Source organism: Aythya fuligula, chromosome 17 (assembly GCF_009819795.1).
Source record: "Aythya fuligula isolate bAytFul2 chromosome 17, bAytFul2.pri, whole genome shotgun sequence".
Classification (NCBI taxonomy): domain Eukaryota; kingdom Metazoa; phylum Chordata; class Aves; order Anseriformes; family Anatidae; genus Aythya; species Aythya fuligula.
Genome location: NC_045575.1, coordinates 10,390,979 through 10,409,042, shown reverse-complemented (window position 1 = coordinate 10,409,042; position 18,064 = coordinate 10,390,979). Strand labels below are relative to the sequence as shown.

The window sequence follows — 18,064 nt, the reverse complement described above, 5'->3', positions numbered from 1 at the left end:
TTTGTTAGCTATAACACTGTGTTCTTATGTTGTAATTTTTTAGGCTTGTAATTGTGTAACTTCTTGTTTTCTGTATGCCATGTGAATTTTGCTGTGAAGCATGATAAAAATTTCAAAACCAAAACATTTTGCTTTCATTAATAAAGGCCAGTAAATGGAGTATTTCATGAGAACTGCTGTTGTTGTAGTACAATAGCTTTGAATAGCTTTGTTTTCCTGAAGTGTTTTTTAATTTTTCATCTGCAAATTGCACATTTTCAACGGCATAAAGTCATTGGGAGTAATAGCTGGTTAACATTTTGCAATTTACGAGGAAATGGTTTTGTGGGACATTTGAGACAGACAAAGGTTCATCAGGAAGCTTGTTATTTTATATCCTGTTTACAAATCCAAATGTATGGCTAAAATGTCAATAACACGGAATGTTCCCAGAAACATGTTCCAGTCCTGTGCCCAATTCTAAAAACAGACTGATTGAATTCAGAGAAATCTGATACTGTTATTTTGTTATAGCCGTCTGGTTTCTAGTTAAGAGTTTTAGACTTGGATCTATCGTTATAATATCTGAGCACCATTATGTTTTCACGTAATAATTAGTAGGGTCCAGAGGTCAGTAGGAGCTCAGCAATTTTATCTGCTAGGTGAGCAGAGAACTCTAAACAAGACTTTATCATTTTTCTAATTTGGAATCGCGTTGGTTAACCTAGTTACACAGTGCTGAGGCTAACTTCTCCGAATGTGTGAAGAGTCCGGCCACAATAAAAAAGCTGTTTTCAAACACCTGTAGCCATGATGCAGATGCATGTAGTATATTTTTAAGCTTTGCTGGAAGAGTTTGGACAGGACTAGAGAGTTCTGCCTGCTTCCCTTTCCTCTTTCATTTTCTATAACAAACCATCTGTAAACCACTATCTCACCGTCTCTGAGGTTTCTGAATGCAAGTTACTGGTCAAAACTTCTTTTTTTTCCAACGTGTAGTAATATGTTATAATGCCATTGGAGGGTTGCAATGCCATTAAGGCTACAGTCTATGCTTTCTCCTCTCTCTCCCACCAAGAAAGCCTTTGAGACCTCTGGAAGAGTGGTGCAGCATATTCCTACATACAAAAATGTGTGGAGTTTGCTTAAAAGCCCAAACAACAACAAAAAAATCAAAAATACGTTCTTACTGAGTGCAGTGATCTTAGGACTGCTCAAATGCACATTTTATTTTCTTTTTATTTGTCACTTCAGATAGTGATGATAAGAAGAGCTCTTTAGCCAACATACATAGCTTCTCTCTTACAGTCTCTTCCTTTCTCCTTCCTATCTTGTTTATTTAGACTGTAAGCTCTTTAAAGGAATAGACTATCTATTGTTTCCCATACATGATGAAGCTTCATCTTTTGTGGACCTCTTAAAAACACAACCCAAAACAGTAATTATAGGGCTTTAAAAAGATGTGTCAGTTTATCTGCTGAAGGCTCCTTCATGTAGTTCCGTTAGTAGACAAATTCTTTGTATGTCTTTTGAAGCAAGTATATTTATAATTTGTTCTCATTGTTCATAGTGAATACTTCAGTTTATATTCTTGTACCCCTACAGAAAGCTTTTCATGGTGCTGATTGTGCCATGGATAGGTGTATTGGTCTAAAGCTACCTTCCTGTGTTCGGTCTCTGATTTGCCTTCTTTTGAATATCAGCACACAGACCCCTGCTGTCATCGCCCTTTCTTCTTGCTGTCCCACTTTTTTGGTTTCATTGATATTTGCTGTGTTTTTTTATGCTGTTTTTTATTGCAAAATTTATTGTATTGCCCCTTTGCATCAGTGACAAAAGAACAAAAGTGAATCTTTATTTCTTTCAGGACCCTTAATGGACTGGGTATCTTAGTGTGTTCCATGGATGGATCTGTGGCATTTTTAGACTTTTCCCAAGATGAGCTTGGAGATCCACTCAGTGAGGAGGAAAAGGTACAGTAAACACTCCAAAAATCTGTAATCATGTTTAATAGATATATTGATTCAATTAAAATATTGGAGTATGTATAGAACTGTGCAGTGACTGATTTTCATATTGCAAAAAATATGTTGTCTAGTTTACAAAATCTTTAAGAAGAGAAAATAATTTATGATGTTAATTTCTATTCTGGAAAGAAAGTCTACTTGGAAAACATTGACTTGCTTACACATCATTATACATTTCAAGATATTATTTGAACAAGGAAACAAGGACTGGGTACTTTAATACACTTAAAAATTACTCTTTGATTTGTAAATATGCAAGCCTTTTTAAACTGTGTTGCTGGTGGCTGTTTTTACGCGGTTTCTTGGCTTTATAATAAGTGATGATGTCATAATTAGTGATGTCACGTTGGCCGTTGGAGTCAGTTGGTTTGTGGTGTGCTTCTAATGCCCACAGAGCAACATTCATCAGTCCACGTATGGCAAAAGCCTAGCTATTATGACTGAAGCTCAGTTGTCTACCACCATTATTGAGAATCCAGAGATGCTCAAGTATCAACAGAGACAGCAACAGCAGGCGGAGCAGAAAAACGCATCGATAAGGGACGCGTCTGGGGCTGCAACAGCAGCTCCGAAAGTGGCAAGCATGGTTAATGGAGAGAGTTTAGAGGACATTCGAAAGGTAGGTGTTTTCGGATAGTCACTTTATAACGTCAAATGCTAAGTCAATAAATATCAAAATGTTTATAAAAGCAGCTTCAATATTCGTATTGAATGACATCTTTCAATACATGAATGGTCCAGTTGATGTTACCAGGACTTGCTGAAAAATTAAGAGGCTTTTAAGCTGAAGTATGACTGGAAAGAGGCTTGTGGGTATTTCTGTTGTGTTTTAAATTCTGGGTGTGCAGAAGGGAAACCAAGGATAGCGAACGTCTAACTGTGCTTCAGCTTCTCTATGAAGGAGGTTGAAAACGTCATTCACTTCTCTCATAAACACAGAAGTGCAACTTTTAATGAAGGATTCATCGTGCACAGATGAAAATGCTTTCCTCATTAGAGTCAACAGATTACATTCTCCAAAAATGTCTTTTCTACAGACGTATAGATCTGGAATTGGAAATATTTGTCTGAATTAAAAAAATAACTTATTTTATGGTTGTGTGAAAGCAGTAATCACAACTAGAATTCAGTTGTACTATAGTTTTAAAAATACAGTTAAGGTGTTAAAAAACTTTTATTAATAAAAATGTAGATTGAACCATCATCCATGAAATAATAACGGGTTTAAAGACAATAGGGAAACAAATTTTACTTGAAAAATACCTTCTGTTTAATGCATCTGTTTTTGTCAGTTGGAAGAAAAGTAAAATTCTTCCTTTTTATGAGAAATAATGATGAAATATATTTTCCAACAGAATCTCTTAAAAAAGCAAGTTGAAACGCGGACAGCAGATGGACGGAGAAGGATCACACCTCTCTGTATAGCTCAGCTGGACACTGGGTATGTTTGGAAGTAGTTTCTAAAACCCTTCTTTACGTCTTCATGTATTCCGATGCAAACCAAGAACACTGACGAATTTTAATGTTGTGATATCTTAAAGCGCTTTCTGGATATATCCTCCGTACAGCTATAATATCTTCTTAATAGATAAGGTTAATTCTTGTTATTTACCTCTGTAGATGTAGAACATTACTCTAAGGCGTCGAAGGTTCATATCTGTATTAATATTTGCTTTATCTAACTTTGGATATGAGAAATTGCTCGGAGAAGTTAGGTACCGGTGGTTCATTTAGGGTGTGTGTGTGTTTTGAAGAAATGTATTTGTTGTTTGTCTTTTGCTTAGGGATTTTTCTACAGCATTTTTCAATAGCATCCCAATATCTGGAACTCTGGCTGGCTCAATGATGTCTTCTCAAAGTAACCAGCAGCTCATGTCATTAGATTCTAATGCAGCAAATTCCCTTAATACTTCAAAGCCTTCTGTAGAGCCAACAGCAGCCAGTATAAAACCAACAGATGATGCAGCCAATAAAGATGGGTCAGTATTTGCAGAAGTTTTGTTTTTCGTTTTTATGACTTTGTTTAGGTTTTAATTCTTGTTTGCAGTTGTGTTACCAAGTGATTATCAAAGTGGTTTCCCTACTCCAAAACTTCGGGAATCTAACATCCCTGCAAATGTCAGTTTTTATTAGTATTTGATTGCTTTACATATTGATAAATCAGTAATGAATAAATTCATATGCATAGTTCTGAAAATTAACTCAGTGCAATGGGATACAGTTGACTGTGTGCTAGTGCTCTAACAAAATGCCTTGCTTATGGAATATTGGGTTATTATTAGTAAATAATAGTAGTCTTTCCAGCAATTAAAGTAATGGAGCCCATTTTCCATTGAATTCTGTCCTGCATTCCCTACATCTCCTCTCCTCAAACATAGTAATACTTTCCTGCGTAACAACCCCATCGGATGGGAAAGAGCATAATGACTGGCGTTGTCAATGCACATACACTGATTTGCCAGTGTGTCTTTTGAATTAATTATGGAACAACTAAATTTCACTTTCTTTTCCATTAGTGGTAATGCTAATCTGTTTTCTTGAAGTTTTTTCTTTTGTGTGTGTGTGCTTTCTTGTTTTTGTTTTTCCTCCTCCATGTGTTTTTATAGCATTTAGAGTATTATTGGAACCTCTACCACTCCATCAAAGTTAATTGAAATTGGCCACAGATTTAAAAGTGAGTGGGTAGATTACGAGAAATGATTGACATACAAAACTAAGTCTCTTTTTCTTTAGAAAATGGGCTTCTAACTGCTTTTTATTACAAACATCAGTTATCTTAGAGCCATTCATTCCCCTGAATGAACTGAAAATCTCTAAAGTAAACAGCTATTCAAATAACAGATCCCTGGTATGCTTTTGTGTGGGGAAAACACATTCCTTTCTCTTAGTGTGCTTGGAAAAGGCCTCATAAATTGTTTGGATTCTTCCAACAACAAAATCAAAACTTGGTATTGTTTCAGCACAAATTGATTGATAAACAGTGGAATATAATCTTGTAATGGAAAGTATTTGGCAACCTGAACAGTGGTTAAAACTGGAAATCACAGTCGTCATTTAAAATAGTGTACCTTTCCTTTTGGGTACATAAGGAATTACTTTTTCAGCTAGTACTTAATTGAAAATACAAAACAAATAAACTAGTTATTGTCTCTTAATCTAGATAGATAAGCAGCAATGTGAAGGTCTTAGTTCTGATATGCGTCATAAACAACTCGTGAGAGTAATCAAAGCTTAGAATGCATTGACACACAAAACGGGAAAAGCATGTAATAATTAATGTGTTCATGAATTAAAGTTATTAAGAATTAAAGTTATTAAATATGGTTTCTAGCCAATATAACAAATGCTATCCAGTTGTTATAAACAATGCGCATTACGAATACTACATTTCTTTCAATCCTTGTTTTCCTGTCCCTTTTATTGACAGTGTAAATGCTACCTCTGCTTCAGCTGCTCCTCCTGCATCGTCTTCCTCTGTGTTGACAACTCCATCCAAGATTGAACCTATGAAAGCATTTGATTCTAGATTTACGGAACGATCCAAAGCCACCTCAGGGACTGCTGTTGTAACAAATACAAATCAGACTGTTGTGGATAGGTAAGGAATAGCCCAGGGGCAAAAAAAGGTTACTAATGTGGAGAGTTTAAAAACTGATTGTTTGGTGCGGGTGTCATGGTTCTGATGTTGTGGAAATTCTTGGGTCTTTGCCAAAACTGGGAGGAGTGAGAAAGCTGCAAATTAGGTGTATTCTTTGCTGTCATTATCCCATTACACACTTATGTCTGGCAAGCGGCATCAAGCAGACTTTTCAAAATACTCTGAGTTAAAATGTCTGTTACAAGAGATTGCGTGTGTGTTCATTCCTTCATCTGTGAATACATGCATCTGTGCTCTTCAGAAGGCAAAAATAGCTAGCCTCCATCTATTTGCAACAGTGAGAATTACTTCAATATAAATGTAATACATGTCTGCAGAGGACCTACCATCATAACAGCTGTAAATGGATTTCAGTTTATCCCTAAAAGGCACGCAGAGAAAATACTTTAACTTTTTTTTTTTTTCTCTTGATCTATGTGATCTTAAAAAATAAAAAGAAAGAAAGCTTTTGCTTTTGTAACATGGTATGTTTTCGTGTAAGTATTTCTGCTTCACTGAAACAATTGATAGGAAAATATTAAATATCTCAACGTTTTTATATCAAAAAGTTTATGATACAGAAGAAAAATTTATTAAATTACTCTCATACTGATTTCCAGTGTGGTCAGTAAAATTATGGATAAAAGAGAATTACTTGGCATAACTCAGATGCCAAAGAAGAAAAGGTTTTGGATTAAGCAAGATATTTTTTAAGCAGTGGAGTGGTTATGGAATAAGTGGCAAAACATTGTTATAAGTTGCTAAATGACCACTGGAAGGAATGGGAAGAGTACAATTAAATTATCTTTTTAAGGGTATAATGGTTAATGAGAGTGCACAAGGATTTGTACTGTCATCTTTACTTTTGTTGTGTTCCTGAAATGGGTGATGGAGCAGTGCAATTGGAGGAGAAAAGGTGCGAAACTCTTGCATCTTAGAGTGCTGAATATATCAAGCCAGAGAAGAGCATTCATTGGAATTGAATGCTAATATAAAACTATTCTTTGTAGCTTTTTCCAATTGTTAACTGCTAGTTTGATTCGTTGTTCTTTTAAAAGCAAGAATATGTCTGAACGGTTTATATTATATATATATATATATATATATATATATATATATACACACATTTTTATATGGGTGTATGTATATATGTGTGTGTGTGTGTGTATATATATGTATATGTATATAAATAGTACATTGTACTTCTGCAAAGGATTTGCAGTACCTATTCAGCTTTGTCCTCTTGCCTCTATACTCATTTGTATACACTCAACTCTAAGAATGTGTTGTTTTCCCTAGAAGAATGCAGTGGGTAGGTTGTATGATAGCTTTTGGAACCAGGCTACGTAAAATGTGAAATATGTTTTTTTTGCTCAGACTGAAGGATCAGAATTTAATTAAAGACAATAAACCCAAGGATATTCTGGAGAGTAGCAGTGATAGTGAAGAGAAGATTCCAGCTGCTAAACCACTCAGCGCACCCAAGCGGAAACTGGAACTTGAGGGAGAAACAGTAGAAAAGAAGAAAAAAGGAAGGCCTCGAAAAGACTCCAGACTTGTACCAGTGACTTTAACTGTTCAGGTGAAATAAATGAGATTCATTATGACTATAAATATTCACTTAATAAAATAAATCACATGTTGACTTGTTTACTGATAGCCTGTCAAATGGCTGTATAGAATAAAAAGAAACTCCCTTAGCACAGGAGTTTGATGTGGATATAACAACTTAAATGGTTATGGCTTTCCTAGGTATTGTGAAGTAGTAAATTACATTAGACTTTCCATCATTTAAGGAACTATGGATCCTTCTATTTTAAATATTCAAAGATTGTCTCTTCTTTGAAATACACCAGAACTTCCACTAATTAGTTCCAACTAAATATTAAATCTAGTTTTTAAGTCTTAGAAGCTATATTCAAAACACTAGTATTTATACAACTCATGGCAAAAAAGATGAGCATTTCTAATAAGCATTACTTGAAATTTCAAAAAAGAGCTTGTCTCTTTCAAATCAGTCTATATCATGGAATATCTTTGTTATTAAACTTTTTATGGAAAAAAATCTAACCACTTTCTCATTTTTTTTCCAGTCCCCAGCTACACTGGGCCCTGAAAAAGATGCTGCTTGCATCTCTGCACCAGCATTAGCACTTAAACTGCCAGCCCCAATCCCACAGAAATCATTTACTTTGCAAGTAAGTTGTCTACAAGGATCAAATAAATAAGCTTAAATAAATAAGCTTACTATTAAAAAATAATTTTGTTTTTATAAAAATATTTGTAAGGTATTCAGATATTTTTTTGATAGTTTAACGTGTTTGAATATGCATGTGTTCAAGTAGGTTGTATACTTCAGCTTTTAAGAACATGACTGGGAAAAGCTAATGGCAAATCAATTAAGAATAGAACACTTCTGAACTAGTTAAACTTCAAAGAGAAATATCTCTGGTTCATCAGTCCCTCCTAGTGAACCAAAGTGTGTCATAAAGATAAGTCTGTGGCTGGAGTAACTGCTGCGTTGTTATTACAGCTGTGTTGGTAGTACATTGATGAAGAGAAACTACATATTTTCTCTGAGATGTGGAGGAAGTATTCCACAGCTGAAGAGACTGACAAATAGTACTACTGTAGTTATTTATGAAATAATTTTTCTGCATGTTTCGACTGTGTCAATCTGGTGCTAATCACAAGAATGTAGGGAGAATGGGCACACCTAGACTTGATCTTATGCCCTTAATTAGGAAGCACAGACTAGCACAGCCCTTCTTAATAATTGGAATATGAAGAAATTGTGTTGTAGCCAAGACTGATCTGATTCTTTTGAAGTATCACATCGCATTTTGAAGAATTAAACAGAATTAAACAGAATGGCATACTTCAATCCATTCTCAAACTTGGCATTGTTTTGGATTTAACATAATTTGATGCTTTTTTGAGTACTTATTTTCCTTTTTCAAGAAGTATTTTATTTTTCCTTTCTCAGGTAAGTTCAGATCCATCAATGTACCTCGAAGTGGAGAATGAAATGACGACAGTGGGAGGATCCAAGTTGAGCAGGTTAAAGTGTAATCGAGAAGGAAAGGAATGGGAGACAGTCCTCACTAGTCGAATTCTCACTGCAGCAGGAAGCTGGTAAGAGTGTATGTTTTAGAGGAAGTGGGAAACTGAATAAGATAAGTAGTCTTGAAGGTCATAAAATGTTTTTAGGGTTACAAAGGTATGCTTTAGAGGAAGTTAATGTGTATATATTTACATTTTACAAATAGGTAGGTGCTCTGTACGTATTTTTATCCACTTTAAAAAGTTGATTAACTGAATCACTTCTGTTAGGGATTTATGTGAATATTTGTGCTTGGCTCAGGATGTCCTATTTCTCTTCCATCTAATTTGGTCCAATATGCCACTGCTTTTTACATGCTCTGTGGAGTTTTTCGTAGGGATCCTAACTTATTTCTGTTGACTACTTCTGTTTGCTGGTTTTGTCACCCTCAGGTCCTCCTATCCCCCGCTCCTGCCATCGTAATTTTTGCACAGTGTTTCTTAATAAATGTTTTGCAGATGAAAACATGTATTGCTTTGAGTCTTGAAACCAGTTTCACTCCAAGTATTAGCTCTAAGTTTGAGTCTTAAAGCACTATAAATTCTTATTAGCCAGCTAGAACTCTTCATGTGTATTTACACTTTAAATTTCTTCATTAAACTTGACTAAATCATTATAGTTTATGGTTGTTCAAATATTAACTGCTAAAGAAAGAAAAAGTTGAAATAAGATGTTAGGTGACATGGGAGTATTTTCCTGAATTTTTATTTTTTCATTATTTTTCTCAACTGTCTAGTTCTAACCTCAGTTTAAATCTAACATTTCTGAAGCCTGAGACAAGAGACTCTCAGCATTTCTGCCTTGTTTTGAAACATTTTTAACACGAGTTTTACGCTAATTTTTTGATAATACCCCTAAGTCGTTAATATTTGTAGCTAATAGCAATATCTTATATTACGCAAGCGTATGTAGTTGAAAAAATTAGATAAGCTTGCACACACAAAACCCTTCTTTCAGGTCTGAAAAAGAAGCAGCAGATTTTAAAGTTAAACACAAGTTCAGACCTGAAGAAGAACTTATGTCAGTAAAGCTTTAGGGATATACATTTCCAACTATGCCACTTAGTCTAGTGAAAGATACCATCTCTGCATGCAGATCTTGTCTTGTGTATCTCCTTAGATCATTGTTGTTATAATAAAATCAGGGAGGTGTGGAATGTACATATTGAGTCTGTTTTGGCCTTTTCTGTTGGTACCCAGGATTTTGTTAAAAGCTGTAAAAGTTACCTTTTGGGGAACTAGCTCGAGTTGCACGATAACTTAAGAAGGCAATCTGGTTTTATGCTGCTTGCATTTGATGAAATGTAAATACTTCCTTTTTTTTTTTTTTTAGTGAGATCGTCAGTGTAGCCTGTGAGAAACGAACACTGTCAGTATTTTCAGCTTGTGGTCGTCGCCTTCTTCCCCCTATAATATTGAATACACCCATTTCCACCCTACATTGCACAGGTTCTTACATCATGGCTCTCACCACTGCTGCTACACTTTCTGTTTGGTAAGTACCTCTTTAGGCTGCAGCAGCTAGCTGGGCTGATTTTTATAGGTTACTCTGTTCAATTGTTGAGCTTATGTTGCTGTTGAAACTGTGGTTTAAAATAAGTGAGATCCAAACACAAGTCTGGTTTTTGGATATAATATGAAGAGTTAATTGGGCAAGACTTGAATCCTGTTTCTCCTCTGTTCTAAGATGGTACATAACATTGAATTTGATTCTTTAAGGAAGATAGTAACTTCTAGCTGATCATTAAACTGTTTCCCAAGGGTAGACTTGTCATATTTATGGTATGAATTGGGTGTTGAGGGGAGAAAGATGGATATTTCTAACTTCCATCATACTTGATCAGTAGAGTTATGGGTTTTGGAGTCAGAAGTACTCTAGCTATCTTTAAGATACCAAGATAGAATCTGCAATTATTAATTTCAATCTAGTATTGCATGCAAGTCAGAGCTCCTAAAATAGTTATTTGGATCCTCAGTGTTTGCTTAACAGTAATGAGGCTTCCTGAGAGAAAGGGACATAAAGTTGTTGCCTGCTATTGAATTCTGCTTTGCCATAAGGGGGTTGAGTTTGCCAAAATGATTTTTTCAAAGCAATGAGGAAAATGTCAAAAATTAAAAAAATCGTAAATATTGAAAAAGTGCATTTGTTAAATGATTTTGGACCTTTCAGTTATTTGTTAACTGCAGATTATTCCTTTTTTGTTTTTGTTTTTTTTTTTAGGGATGTACACAAGCAGACAGTCATTGTTAGAGATGAGTCTTTGCAAACAATATTATCAGGTAATAAAAAGGGTTTATTCATTTACCAATCTTTAAAGCCACTCATGCTAGTCATATTTATGAATATGCTGAAATTTTATGAAACCTGAAAAGCCTAAACAAATAATTTTGCTTCTTCGTTATTGTGCAGTGAATGGAAGTCACTGGCAATGTTGAAATACTGTAGAAATAACTGAAATGAGAGTATCAGTGGGTAACAAACCTGTACAAGATTCTGTAGCTTACTATATTCTGCCTTGCTTCTGGGTGTGAAAATGCAGTACTGTAAAGATCACAAAGTATATATTTTATGTAAATGTACTGCTATATATAGCAATTCCTCTGTGTGCTCTGCAAGTATGTTATCTTAGTGATGGACAACGAATCATCTCAGTTTCTCAGAGCATTCTGGCTTCTATTTTAGCTTTAATCCATGCAATACTAACCTAAACTAACCTGAGAAATAGTTGTACTAGCAGTTTGCAAGTGTCTTCATTAGAAGTTACATGTACAAACCCTGGGACAAGGGTATGCTGGTAAATGTGAGACTCTGGCTGTTCCACTTAAACTGTTAATAGAGAGCACAGCTTTCTAAATATACTGTTTTTTAGCATTTCAACTTACCTAGAAAAAAGAAAGATAAAGGCTTTGGGGATTACAGAAAACATGGCAGAATTGCTGAAGATTTTGCTTAGATACGGAAAATGTTTTCAATTAAGCCAGTGTTCTGTATAAAATACAGACAATGTATTTGCAGAAGAGTGTTTTTAATGCTAACTGCACTGAGCCTGATGCTCAGCATCATTGTCTTTTCTTAATTTTCCTATTAGTCTTTGAGGATAACATTTTCTGAAGCTTTTCCTGTTGGTTTCTATGACTAGTAATTAATGGTTAATTAATGGTGGATGGCATTTTTAGCATGATGGATATTATGCAAGACTCCAAAAATAATTTCTTGGTCTGAATTGATTTGTAGGAAGTGATGCAACTCTTTCTCAGATCTTGCTGACTCAGCATGGTATACCTGTAATGAGCATGTCTGATGGAAAGGCATACTGTTTTAATCCTTCTCTTTCTACATGGTAAGTTATATACAGCTTTCAAAACCTAGCTGAACTGACATGTACTCTGGTTTACTGTTTCACTCCAAATTCTGAAGACTAGTCAGAGTAGGATAGGACCCTAGTTGTACTTTTGCTTTGGTTCGCTAGTGGGTGTCTAGGCTTTACTCTCTTACACTCTTACTGTTTTTTCTGTTTAAAATAAATTTTAAAAACAAAAACGTTGAAATACAGTTTACTTTATTACACCTTCCTACGCCATGTACATGTATAGTGAACAAATATTTATTAACTAATACCAACCTACATACACTTCTGTTGATGCACATCTTTTGAATCTGTGAAGCTGCTGGTAAAAATTAAAAATGATCTAGCCTTATAATTTCATTTTATGTTAAAGAATACTGTTCTGGAAAAATTGTCAAAACAATTTTCATAATTTTGGGGGTGAGTTCAGACTTGGAAAACAGACAAAATGGTTTTTAACTACAAACACAAAAGCGTATGCATTCCAATCCTGAACGTGTATGTGCTTGACTGTCAGTCCACATCATTCCTTAATATTTTTTTGTTCTGATGACCAGTTTCAGTCAAATTTGAAGAGAGCTAAATGTCTCCAAGAAGTAAAACTTCAGGGAAGATAAAAGCTCAGGAAGGGGGAGAGAAATCTTTAGAATTCTTATGGAAGAAACATTACCAATGTCCTAAACACAAGGAGAGCCTTATAGGGTATCAGATATGCATTCAATCAAATTATTTCCTCATGGATTCTCTTGCTTCTATTAAGGCATAAGTTCCCATATAAAATGCCCATGGGTAAATTTACAGTATTCCTCTGCAAAAGATTGTTGTCTTTTTAGAACAGAAAACATGCTGCAGTCTTAATGTAATGGTTTTGCTTGATGAAAGGGTTTAGTGTTTTAATTCTTACTTAGAATAATTGTTATTAGTCAGCTACTTGATATGAATCCTTTGGAAAGAAAAAAACACTTTGCATGATTTCTCAGTTTATATAAAGAACATAAAATTTTCCAGACACTAAGGAGCAAGGGACAAACTCTCAGCCAGAAATCTGAATTTCATGTCTTCGTTTGTTTGTACTACAGCTTTGGAAATATATGAAAGAGCAATCTCTTAAGTCATCATACAAATTTAAACATGATAAAGCAGTAAAGGTTAATTTAAATATATGCCGTTTTACCTCTGAGCTGTCTGGAGGTCTAAACTTAGCACTGGTTTGAGCTGATTCCCTTGGCATCTCAAACCAAGTGAAAATGATATGCTTGATTAGGTGTGGAAATGTCAGCTGTAACCGTCAGCTCCCTCAGTATGAAGGAATAGCTGTAATGTACAGAAAAGATTATCTAAAATTGTGATCTGTGATAATTTGTCTGGTGGGTAGGGGGGGACCTGATTGAGCTAAAATCAAGTTCACAATGAGAAACTCATAACTTTGTGTGTCTGTTCCAGTCTTTATTCTGGGGTAAGACTTCTTGTTTGGTGTAAAATGACAAACGGAAAGCGGATTTCCTTGTGCTTTTCAAAATGAATGCTAAATTATATTATGTGATTAATCATAACAACTTTGAAAGTAGGAGGGACGCTTGCATGGAAGCTTAAGTGAAATTTGGACATTGAGTCAGAACAGTTGTGATCTGCACAACTCCTGAGCACCTCTGTAGTATATTTGATAATCTATGAAAATGCAGGTCAGGCTTTGGGGGAGAAAAGAGCTGGATCAACTAATACCACTGCCTACTCTCTTCCAACTTGCCTTTGATTTGTTCGCTTTTTTTTTTTTCCAGGAATCTTGTTTCTGACAAACAGGACTCTTTAGCGCAATGCGCAGACTTCAGGAATAACTTACCATCCCAAGAAGCCATGCTGTGTTCTGGCCCCTTAGCTGTAATACAGGGACGAACATCAAAGTATGCACTTATTTGCTTCATTTGATCAGCATGTTTGTCTTTTTTTCCTATTACTTATTCATGTGTTTGTATCAGTGAGTTAGTTCTTGAGATGCTAATTGTACCGAAAGTTATCCTTAGTTCATAGAATGTTTTTTTTCCAAATCTTTTCTCTTTTGTAGTCTGTATTTCAGTGTTACTTCAAGATTGTTTAGGGGGATAGGAAAGCATACTCTAAACTTAATCATTTTGTTTAAGTCTTCTCTTTATTGAGTAGGTAAAATACTTGACAATTTTGTACATGTGATGTTTTGATTAACTAAACTGAATTTCATAAAGTCACCTTTATTGATTTGATACGGATTTGAATTAGGTTTCCCAGGCAGTTCTCTGTGCTTTTTCTGTCTGTCACATCTGAGTTTATTTTTTTAATTATTATTTTTTAATTATTTTTTGTGAAAAGAATACATAGTACTAAAAAAAAGAATACATAATACATAAAACTAAAGTTGTATGATTTTATTGCTGTTCTCTTTCAGGCAGGAAAAAAGCGATTGGAAAAGTATTTGACATCCAAACAAACAACATTCTCTTTTGAGAAAGACTAAATATCACACTTAAAACAAGAAATCCTTTTCAAAAAGGAAATAATTGGTTACTTTTTCACAAATTAGCCTTCTGGTGTCAATATGTACTCTAAATGTTAAGTTTAGAATAGTTTCTGTATTACAAGAATATATATATTAACACCTGATATAAAATCAGGCTGACATGTTAAATTTTCTTTGGCTTTGTAGTTCAGGAAGGCAAGCTGCCAGATTGTTCTCCATGCCTCATTTAGTGCAACAAGAAACAACACTTGCATACCTGGAGAATCAGATAGCAGCAGCACTTATATTACAATCCAGTCATGAATATCGCCACTGGCTCCTTATCTATGCACGGTACCTAGTTAATGAAGGTGAGACTCCTTTGCAACTCAGTATTTTAAGAAACCCTCTGTTCACTTCATCTATATGTATGATTGCATTTAATGTTCTCTTGTTTAGCACTTGGCTTCTGGACTTAACATTTATTTAAAGTAAAAAACAAAACCAGATGAAGGTGTTGCTTCCTGTAGTGCTCAGTACTCGGGAATCCTATTCTTAAATGCTGTGAACAGACTATGGTCTGGGGAAACAGTGCCATCTGTGGATCTTGATAAGGGGAAAAATAACATGCGGTGGTCTGTGAGGTTATATCATATGCATTATGAGGCAGCAACTACAGACGTTTCAGAAGCAGCAACACCTTGTAAAACATGTAATGTTCCACTGCCAACTGATGATCAGGGTGTGTTGAAAAGTGGAAGAATTGCTAAGCCTTTGATACTTTGTACCAGAGCACACAAAGCAGTGAGTTTGCTTCTGTTACTTGCATTTTATACATCTTTACATTTTAAAATTTCAACAGTCAGTAGTGTTGAGCCCCTTAAGTTAATTTCTATGAGTATATCTCTCTATATATGTTAATATATTTTTTCAGAAATCGTGCATTTTGTCCTTATCCTGTTCTAGATACTTGCAGCTCTTTCTTCAAAATGCTGTCAGTTAAATTTTGTAGTGGTTTTATATACAGAAATCTTATGAACGTGATCTTATTTCTGATGATATTCAGGGTTTGAATATCGTTTGCGAGAATTATGCAAGGATTTATTGGGTCCAGTCCATTACTCAGCTGGAAGTCAGTGGGAATCAACAGTAATGGTAAGTCTTGATAATAGTTTAACAAAGAATGAGGGAGCGTTTCCCATGAAAATTACAGAATATGGATAACAGTGTAACATAAGATACAGTTAAACTTAGTGACAAAAAAAAATCAAAAATGATTTTTTCTTAATCCTGCAACCCTTTCCATTCTCTATTCCTATCTCATAAGAAGGCTTCCTCTCATGGCACTTGTATTTATTTCATGTGGAACTGTAGACAAATACTTAATGCCATGGTCTCAGCACTGGTGCTGTTTTGAATAAAAATCAGATAGGAGTAGAGCTGAGTTTTCAGGTCTCCACATTGTTCAGACCGCAGCTTTGAAATAGTGACATGCCAATAAAATGTCTTTTCTCCTCAGAGCATGCCTGAAGTCTAGCTGTGCAGAGGCTGCACCAGCTTAATGAATATATAAATGTAAAAACAGTTTTTATTTTGGGAGTCATGTAAGCACAGTAAGAACATAAAATTACATAGCTCCTTCCAGGCAGGAAAAAAGACAATCTTGCAGTCCTATGGATTTTATTCATGTTATTAAATAATGCATTCTAAGGATGCTTTTGTGGGTGTTTTTTTTTTTTTTTTTTGTTTTGCAGGGTTTACGAAAGAGAGAACTATTGAAAGAACTTCTTCCTGTTATTGGACAGAACCTCCGCTTCCAGAGGCTTTTCACAGAATATCAAGAGCAGCTAGACATCTTGAGAGATAAGTAGCATTTCCCCAGATTTTCCTTGAGGCGCCTGGTCTGATAGAAACTGCTGAACAGCATTAACCAGGGACAGAAGAAGAGAGAGAGCCCGGTCAGTGTGGAACGCTGCTGAAGAGGGCAGTGCCATAAGGGTCCCAGATGCTTCACAAGTGACCTGCTTTAGATTTTAAAGAAGCTCACAAGTGGATCCATGAAAATGAGTGGATGACCTAGATAGTTTCCCAAGTGAAACTTAACCATCGAAGCTGTGGCCTCTGTTTCTATGGAAAGTCGTGGATATGTACTTCAGGGGGGTCCTTTTGGATCTGTATCTCATTTTAATATCAAAACTAGCTGAGAACTGTTTGTAGGGTTTCTTGGATGTCCTGTGAAAAGCACAGTACTTCAGAGTACACTGAACAGCATATTTAACCCTGTTTAGGGTTTTTTGACTGAGGATTTATTGAGGCTCAACACTATATTAAATTAGATGAATGAGCCACATAAAAAGAAATTTCATAAATATTAACATATTATACAGCCAATAGACTCTTTCCTGTGAATATAATAATAATAAGAGGCTGTTCTAACACATGGACTATTTTTGTACTAGAATTTGCTAACTTGTAATATGGAATTTTATTTGGCCAGTAATCAGGCTATCTCTACAAAGTCATCTTGTAGGAAATCTAACTCTAATATTACAAAAGCTATGTTTCAAAATAATTTACCAAATTAACATGTCATCATCTGGTTTTTAATTTTTAAATGTTTGTAAAAGGCATTTTTGGGGAGGGGGAGGGATACAATGGGATGGCTCTTTTTGTAAGTACAAAAATAAATGAACACCGCATTGGTTTAAAAAATGAAAAAACAAGCGTGGTCTTGAATTTTATATTATATTTACATTACAAACAGCATCTCCAGAAACGTCAACACAAGCTGAATCATGTTAAAGTCTCTAGAAATACATAATACTCTCTGGGTGATCTTTACTCTAAGAGCAGGATCGGACAAGTATTTGTAGTCACCTGAGAGCAGCTACATCCTAAAGCCACATCTCCTCTGAAGGGGCAGGAGCTATGTGTGGAGTACTCATTATTTTAGGCAACCCAAAGTAAAAAGGGCTCCCTGAACCACTGCTGAAAGCAGTCAGTACTGCAAGAAGAGACGAACTTCATCCAGTTATGGCAATGTTCTTTGTGTGGCATTCCATAATAACAAAATGGTGTTGGTGCCCTGCCAGCAGTTCACTTGTGGAGTGGTTTTTAAATTGCACTGAAACCAAATCAGTCAACTTGTTTTCTTCACAGAAGTATGCTTGGTGCTGAGAAAGAAGCAAGTGTATGGCTTCAGTTATTGCCAGGGCCCAACTATTTAGGTGTGTCCCAGTTTACTGCCTTAGTTGGGATGTTTCTGAGTAAGAAAATTATTATTGAAATCAGTATTTGTATTTAAAAATTACCCCTCTGTTACAGGTGTGTAGTGCCTGCCATGTACAGCAACTTTTAGCAGAAACAGTCCATCTCCTTCACCTTTGTGAGGAACGCCAGGCAGCAGTGGCAAGGAATAGCTGCACTGCTGTGGATTCTGGCTGCTGAGGGCTGTGTTCTGATGGGTGTCTGCAGCTACATGGCTGGCTGGATCTGAGGAGGG

The 18,064-nt window shown here is 35.4% G+C and overlaps 1 protein-coding gene across 1 annotated transcript in view; it reads left to right on the top strand.

Annotated features, from left to right (window-relative positions):
* LOC116496109 (protein HIRA) overlaps positions 1 to 17,254 on the top strand; it is a 34,023-nt gene extending 16,769 nt beyond the window's left edge. The window contains exons 11-25 of the mRNA XM_032199005.1: positions 1,847 to 1,952; positions 2,401 to 2,625; positions 3,362 to 3,447; positions 3,791 to 3,985; positions 5,434 to 5,604; positions 7,021 to 7,225; positions 7,737 to 7,841; positions 8,630 to 8,778; positions 10,079 to 10,240; positions 10,967 to 11,025; positions 11,981 to 12,086; positions 13,871 to 13,993; positions 14,770 to 14,933; positions 15,629 to 15,717; positions 16,317 to 17,254. Of these exons, the coding sequence (XP_032054896.1) occupies positions 1,847 to 1,952; positions 2,401 to 2,625; positions 3,362 to 3,447; positions 3,791 to 3,985; positions 5,434 to 5,604; positions 7,021 to 7,225; positions 7,737 to 7,841; positions 8,630 to 8,778; positions 10,079 to 10,240; positions 10,967 to 11,025; positions 11,981 to 12,086; positions 13,871 to 13,993; positions 14,770 to 14,933; positions 15,629 to 15,717; positions 16,317 to 16,433 (2,062 nt within the window). The 3' untranslated portion in view covers positions 16,434 to 17,254. The remainder of the gene's footprint in view (positions 1 to 1,846; positions 1,953 to 2,400; positions 2,626 to 3,361; positions 3,448 to 3,790; positions 3,986 to 5,433; positions 5,605 to 7,020; positions 7,226 to 7,736; positions 7,842 to 8,629; positions 8,779 to 10,078; positions 10,241 to 10,966; positions 11,026 to 11,980; positions 12,087 to 13,870; positions 13,994 to 14,769; positions 14,934 to 15,628; positions 15,718 to 16,316) is intronic.
* The last annotated feature ends 810 nt before the right edge of the window (positions 17,255 to 18,064 follow it).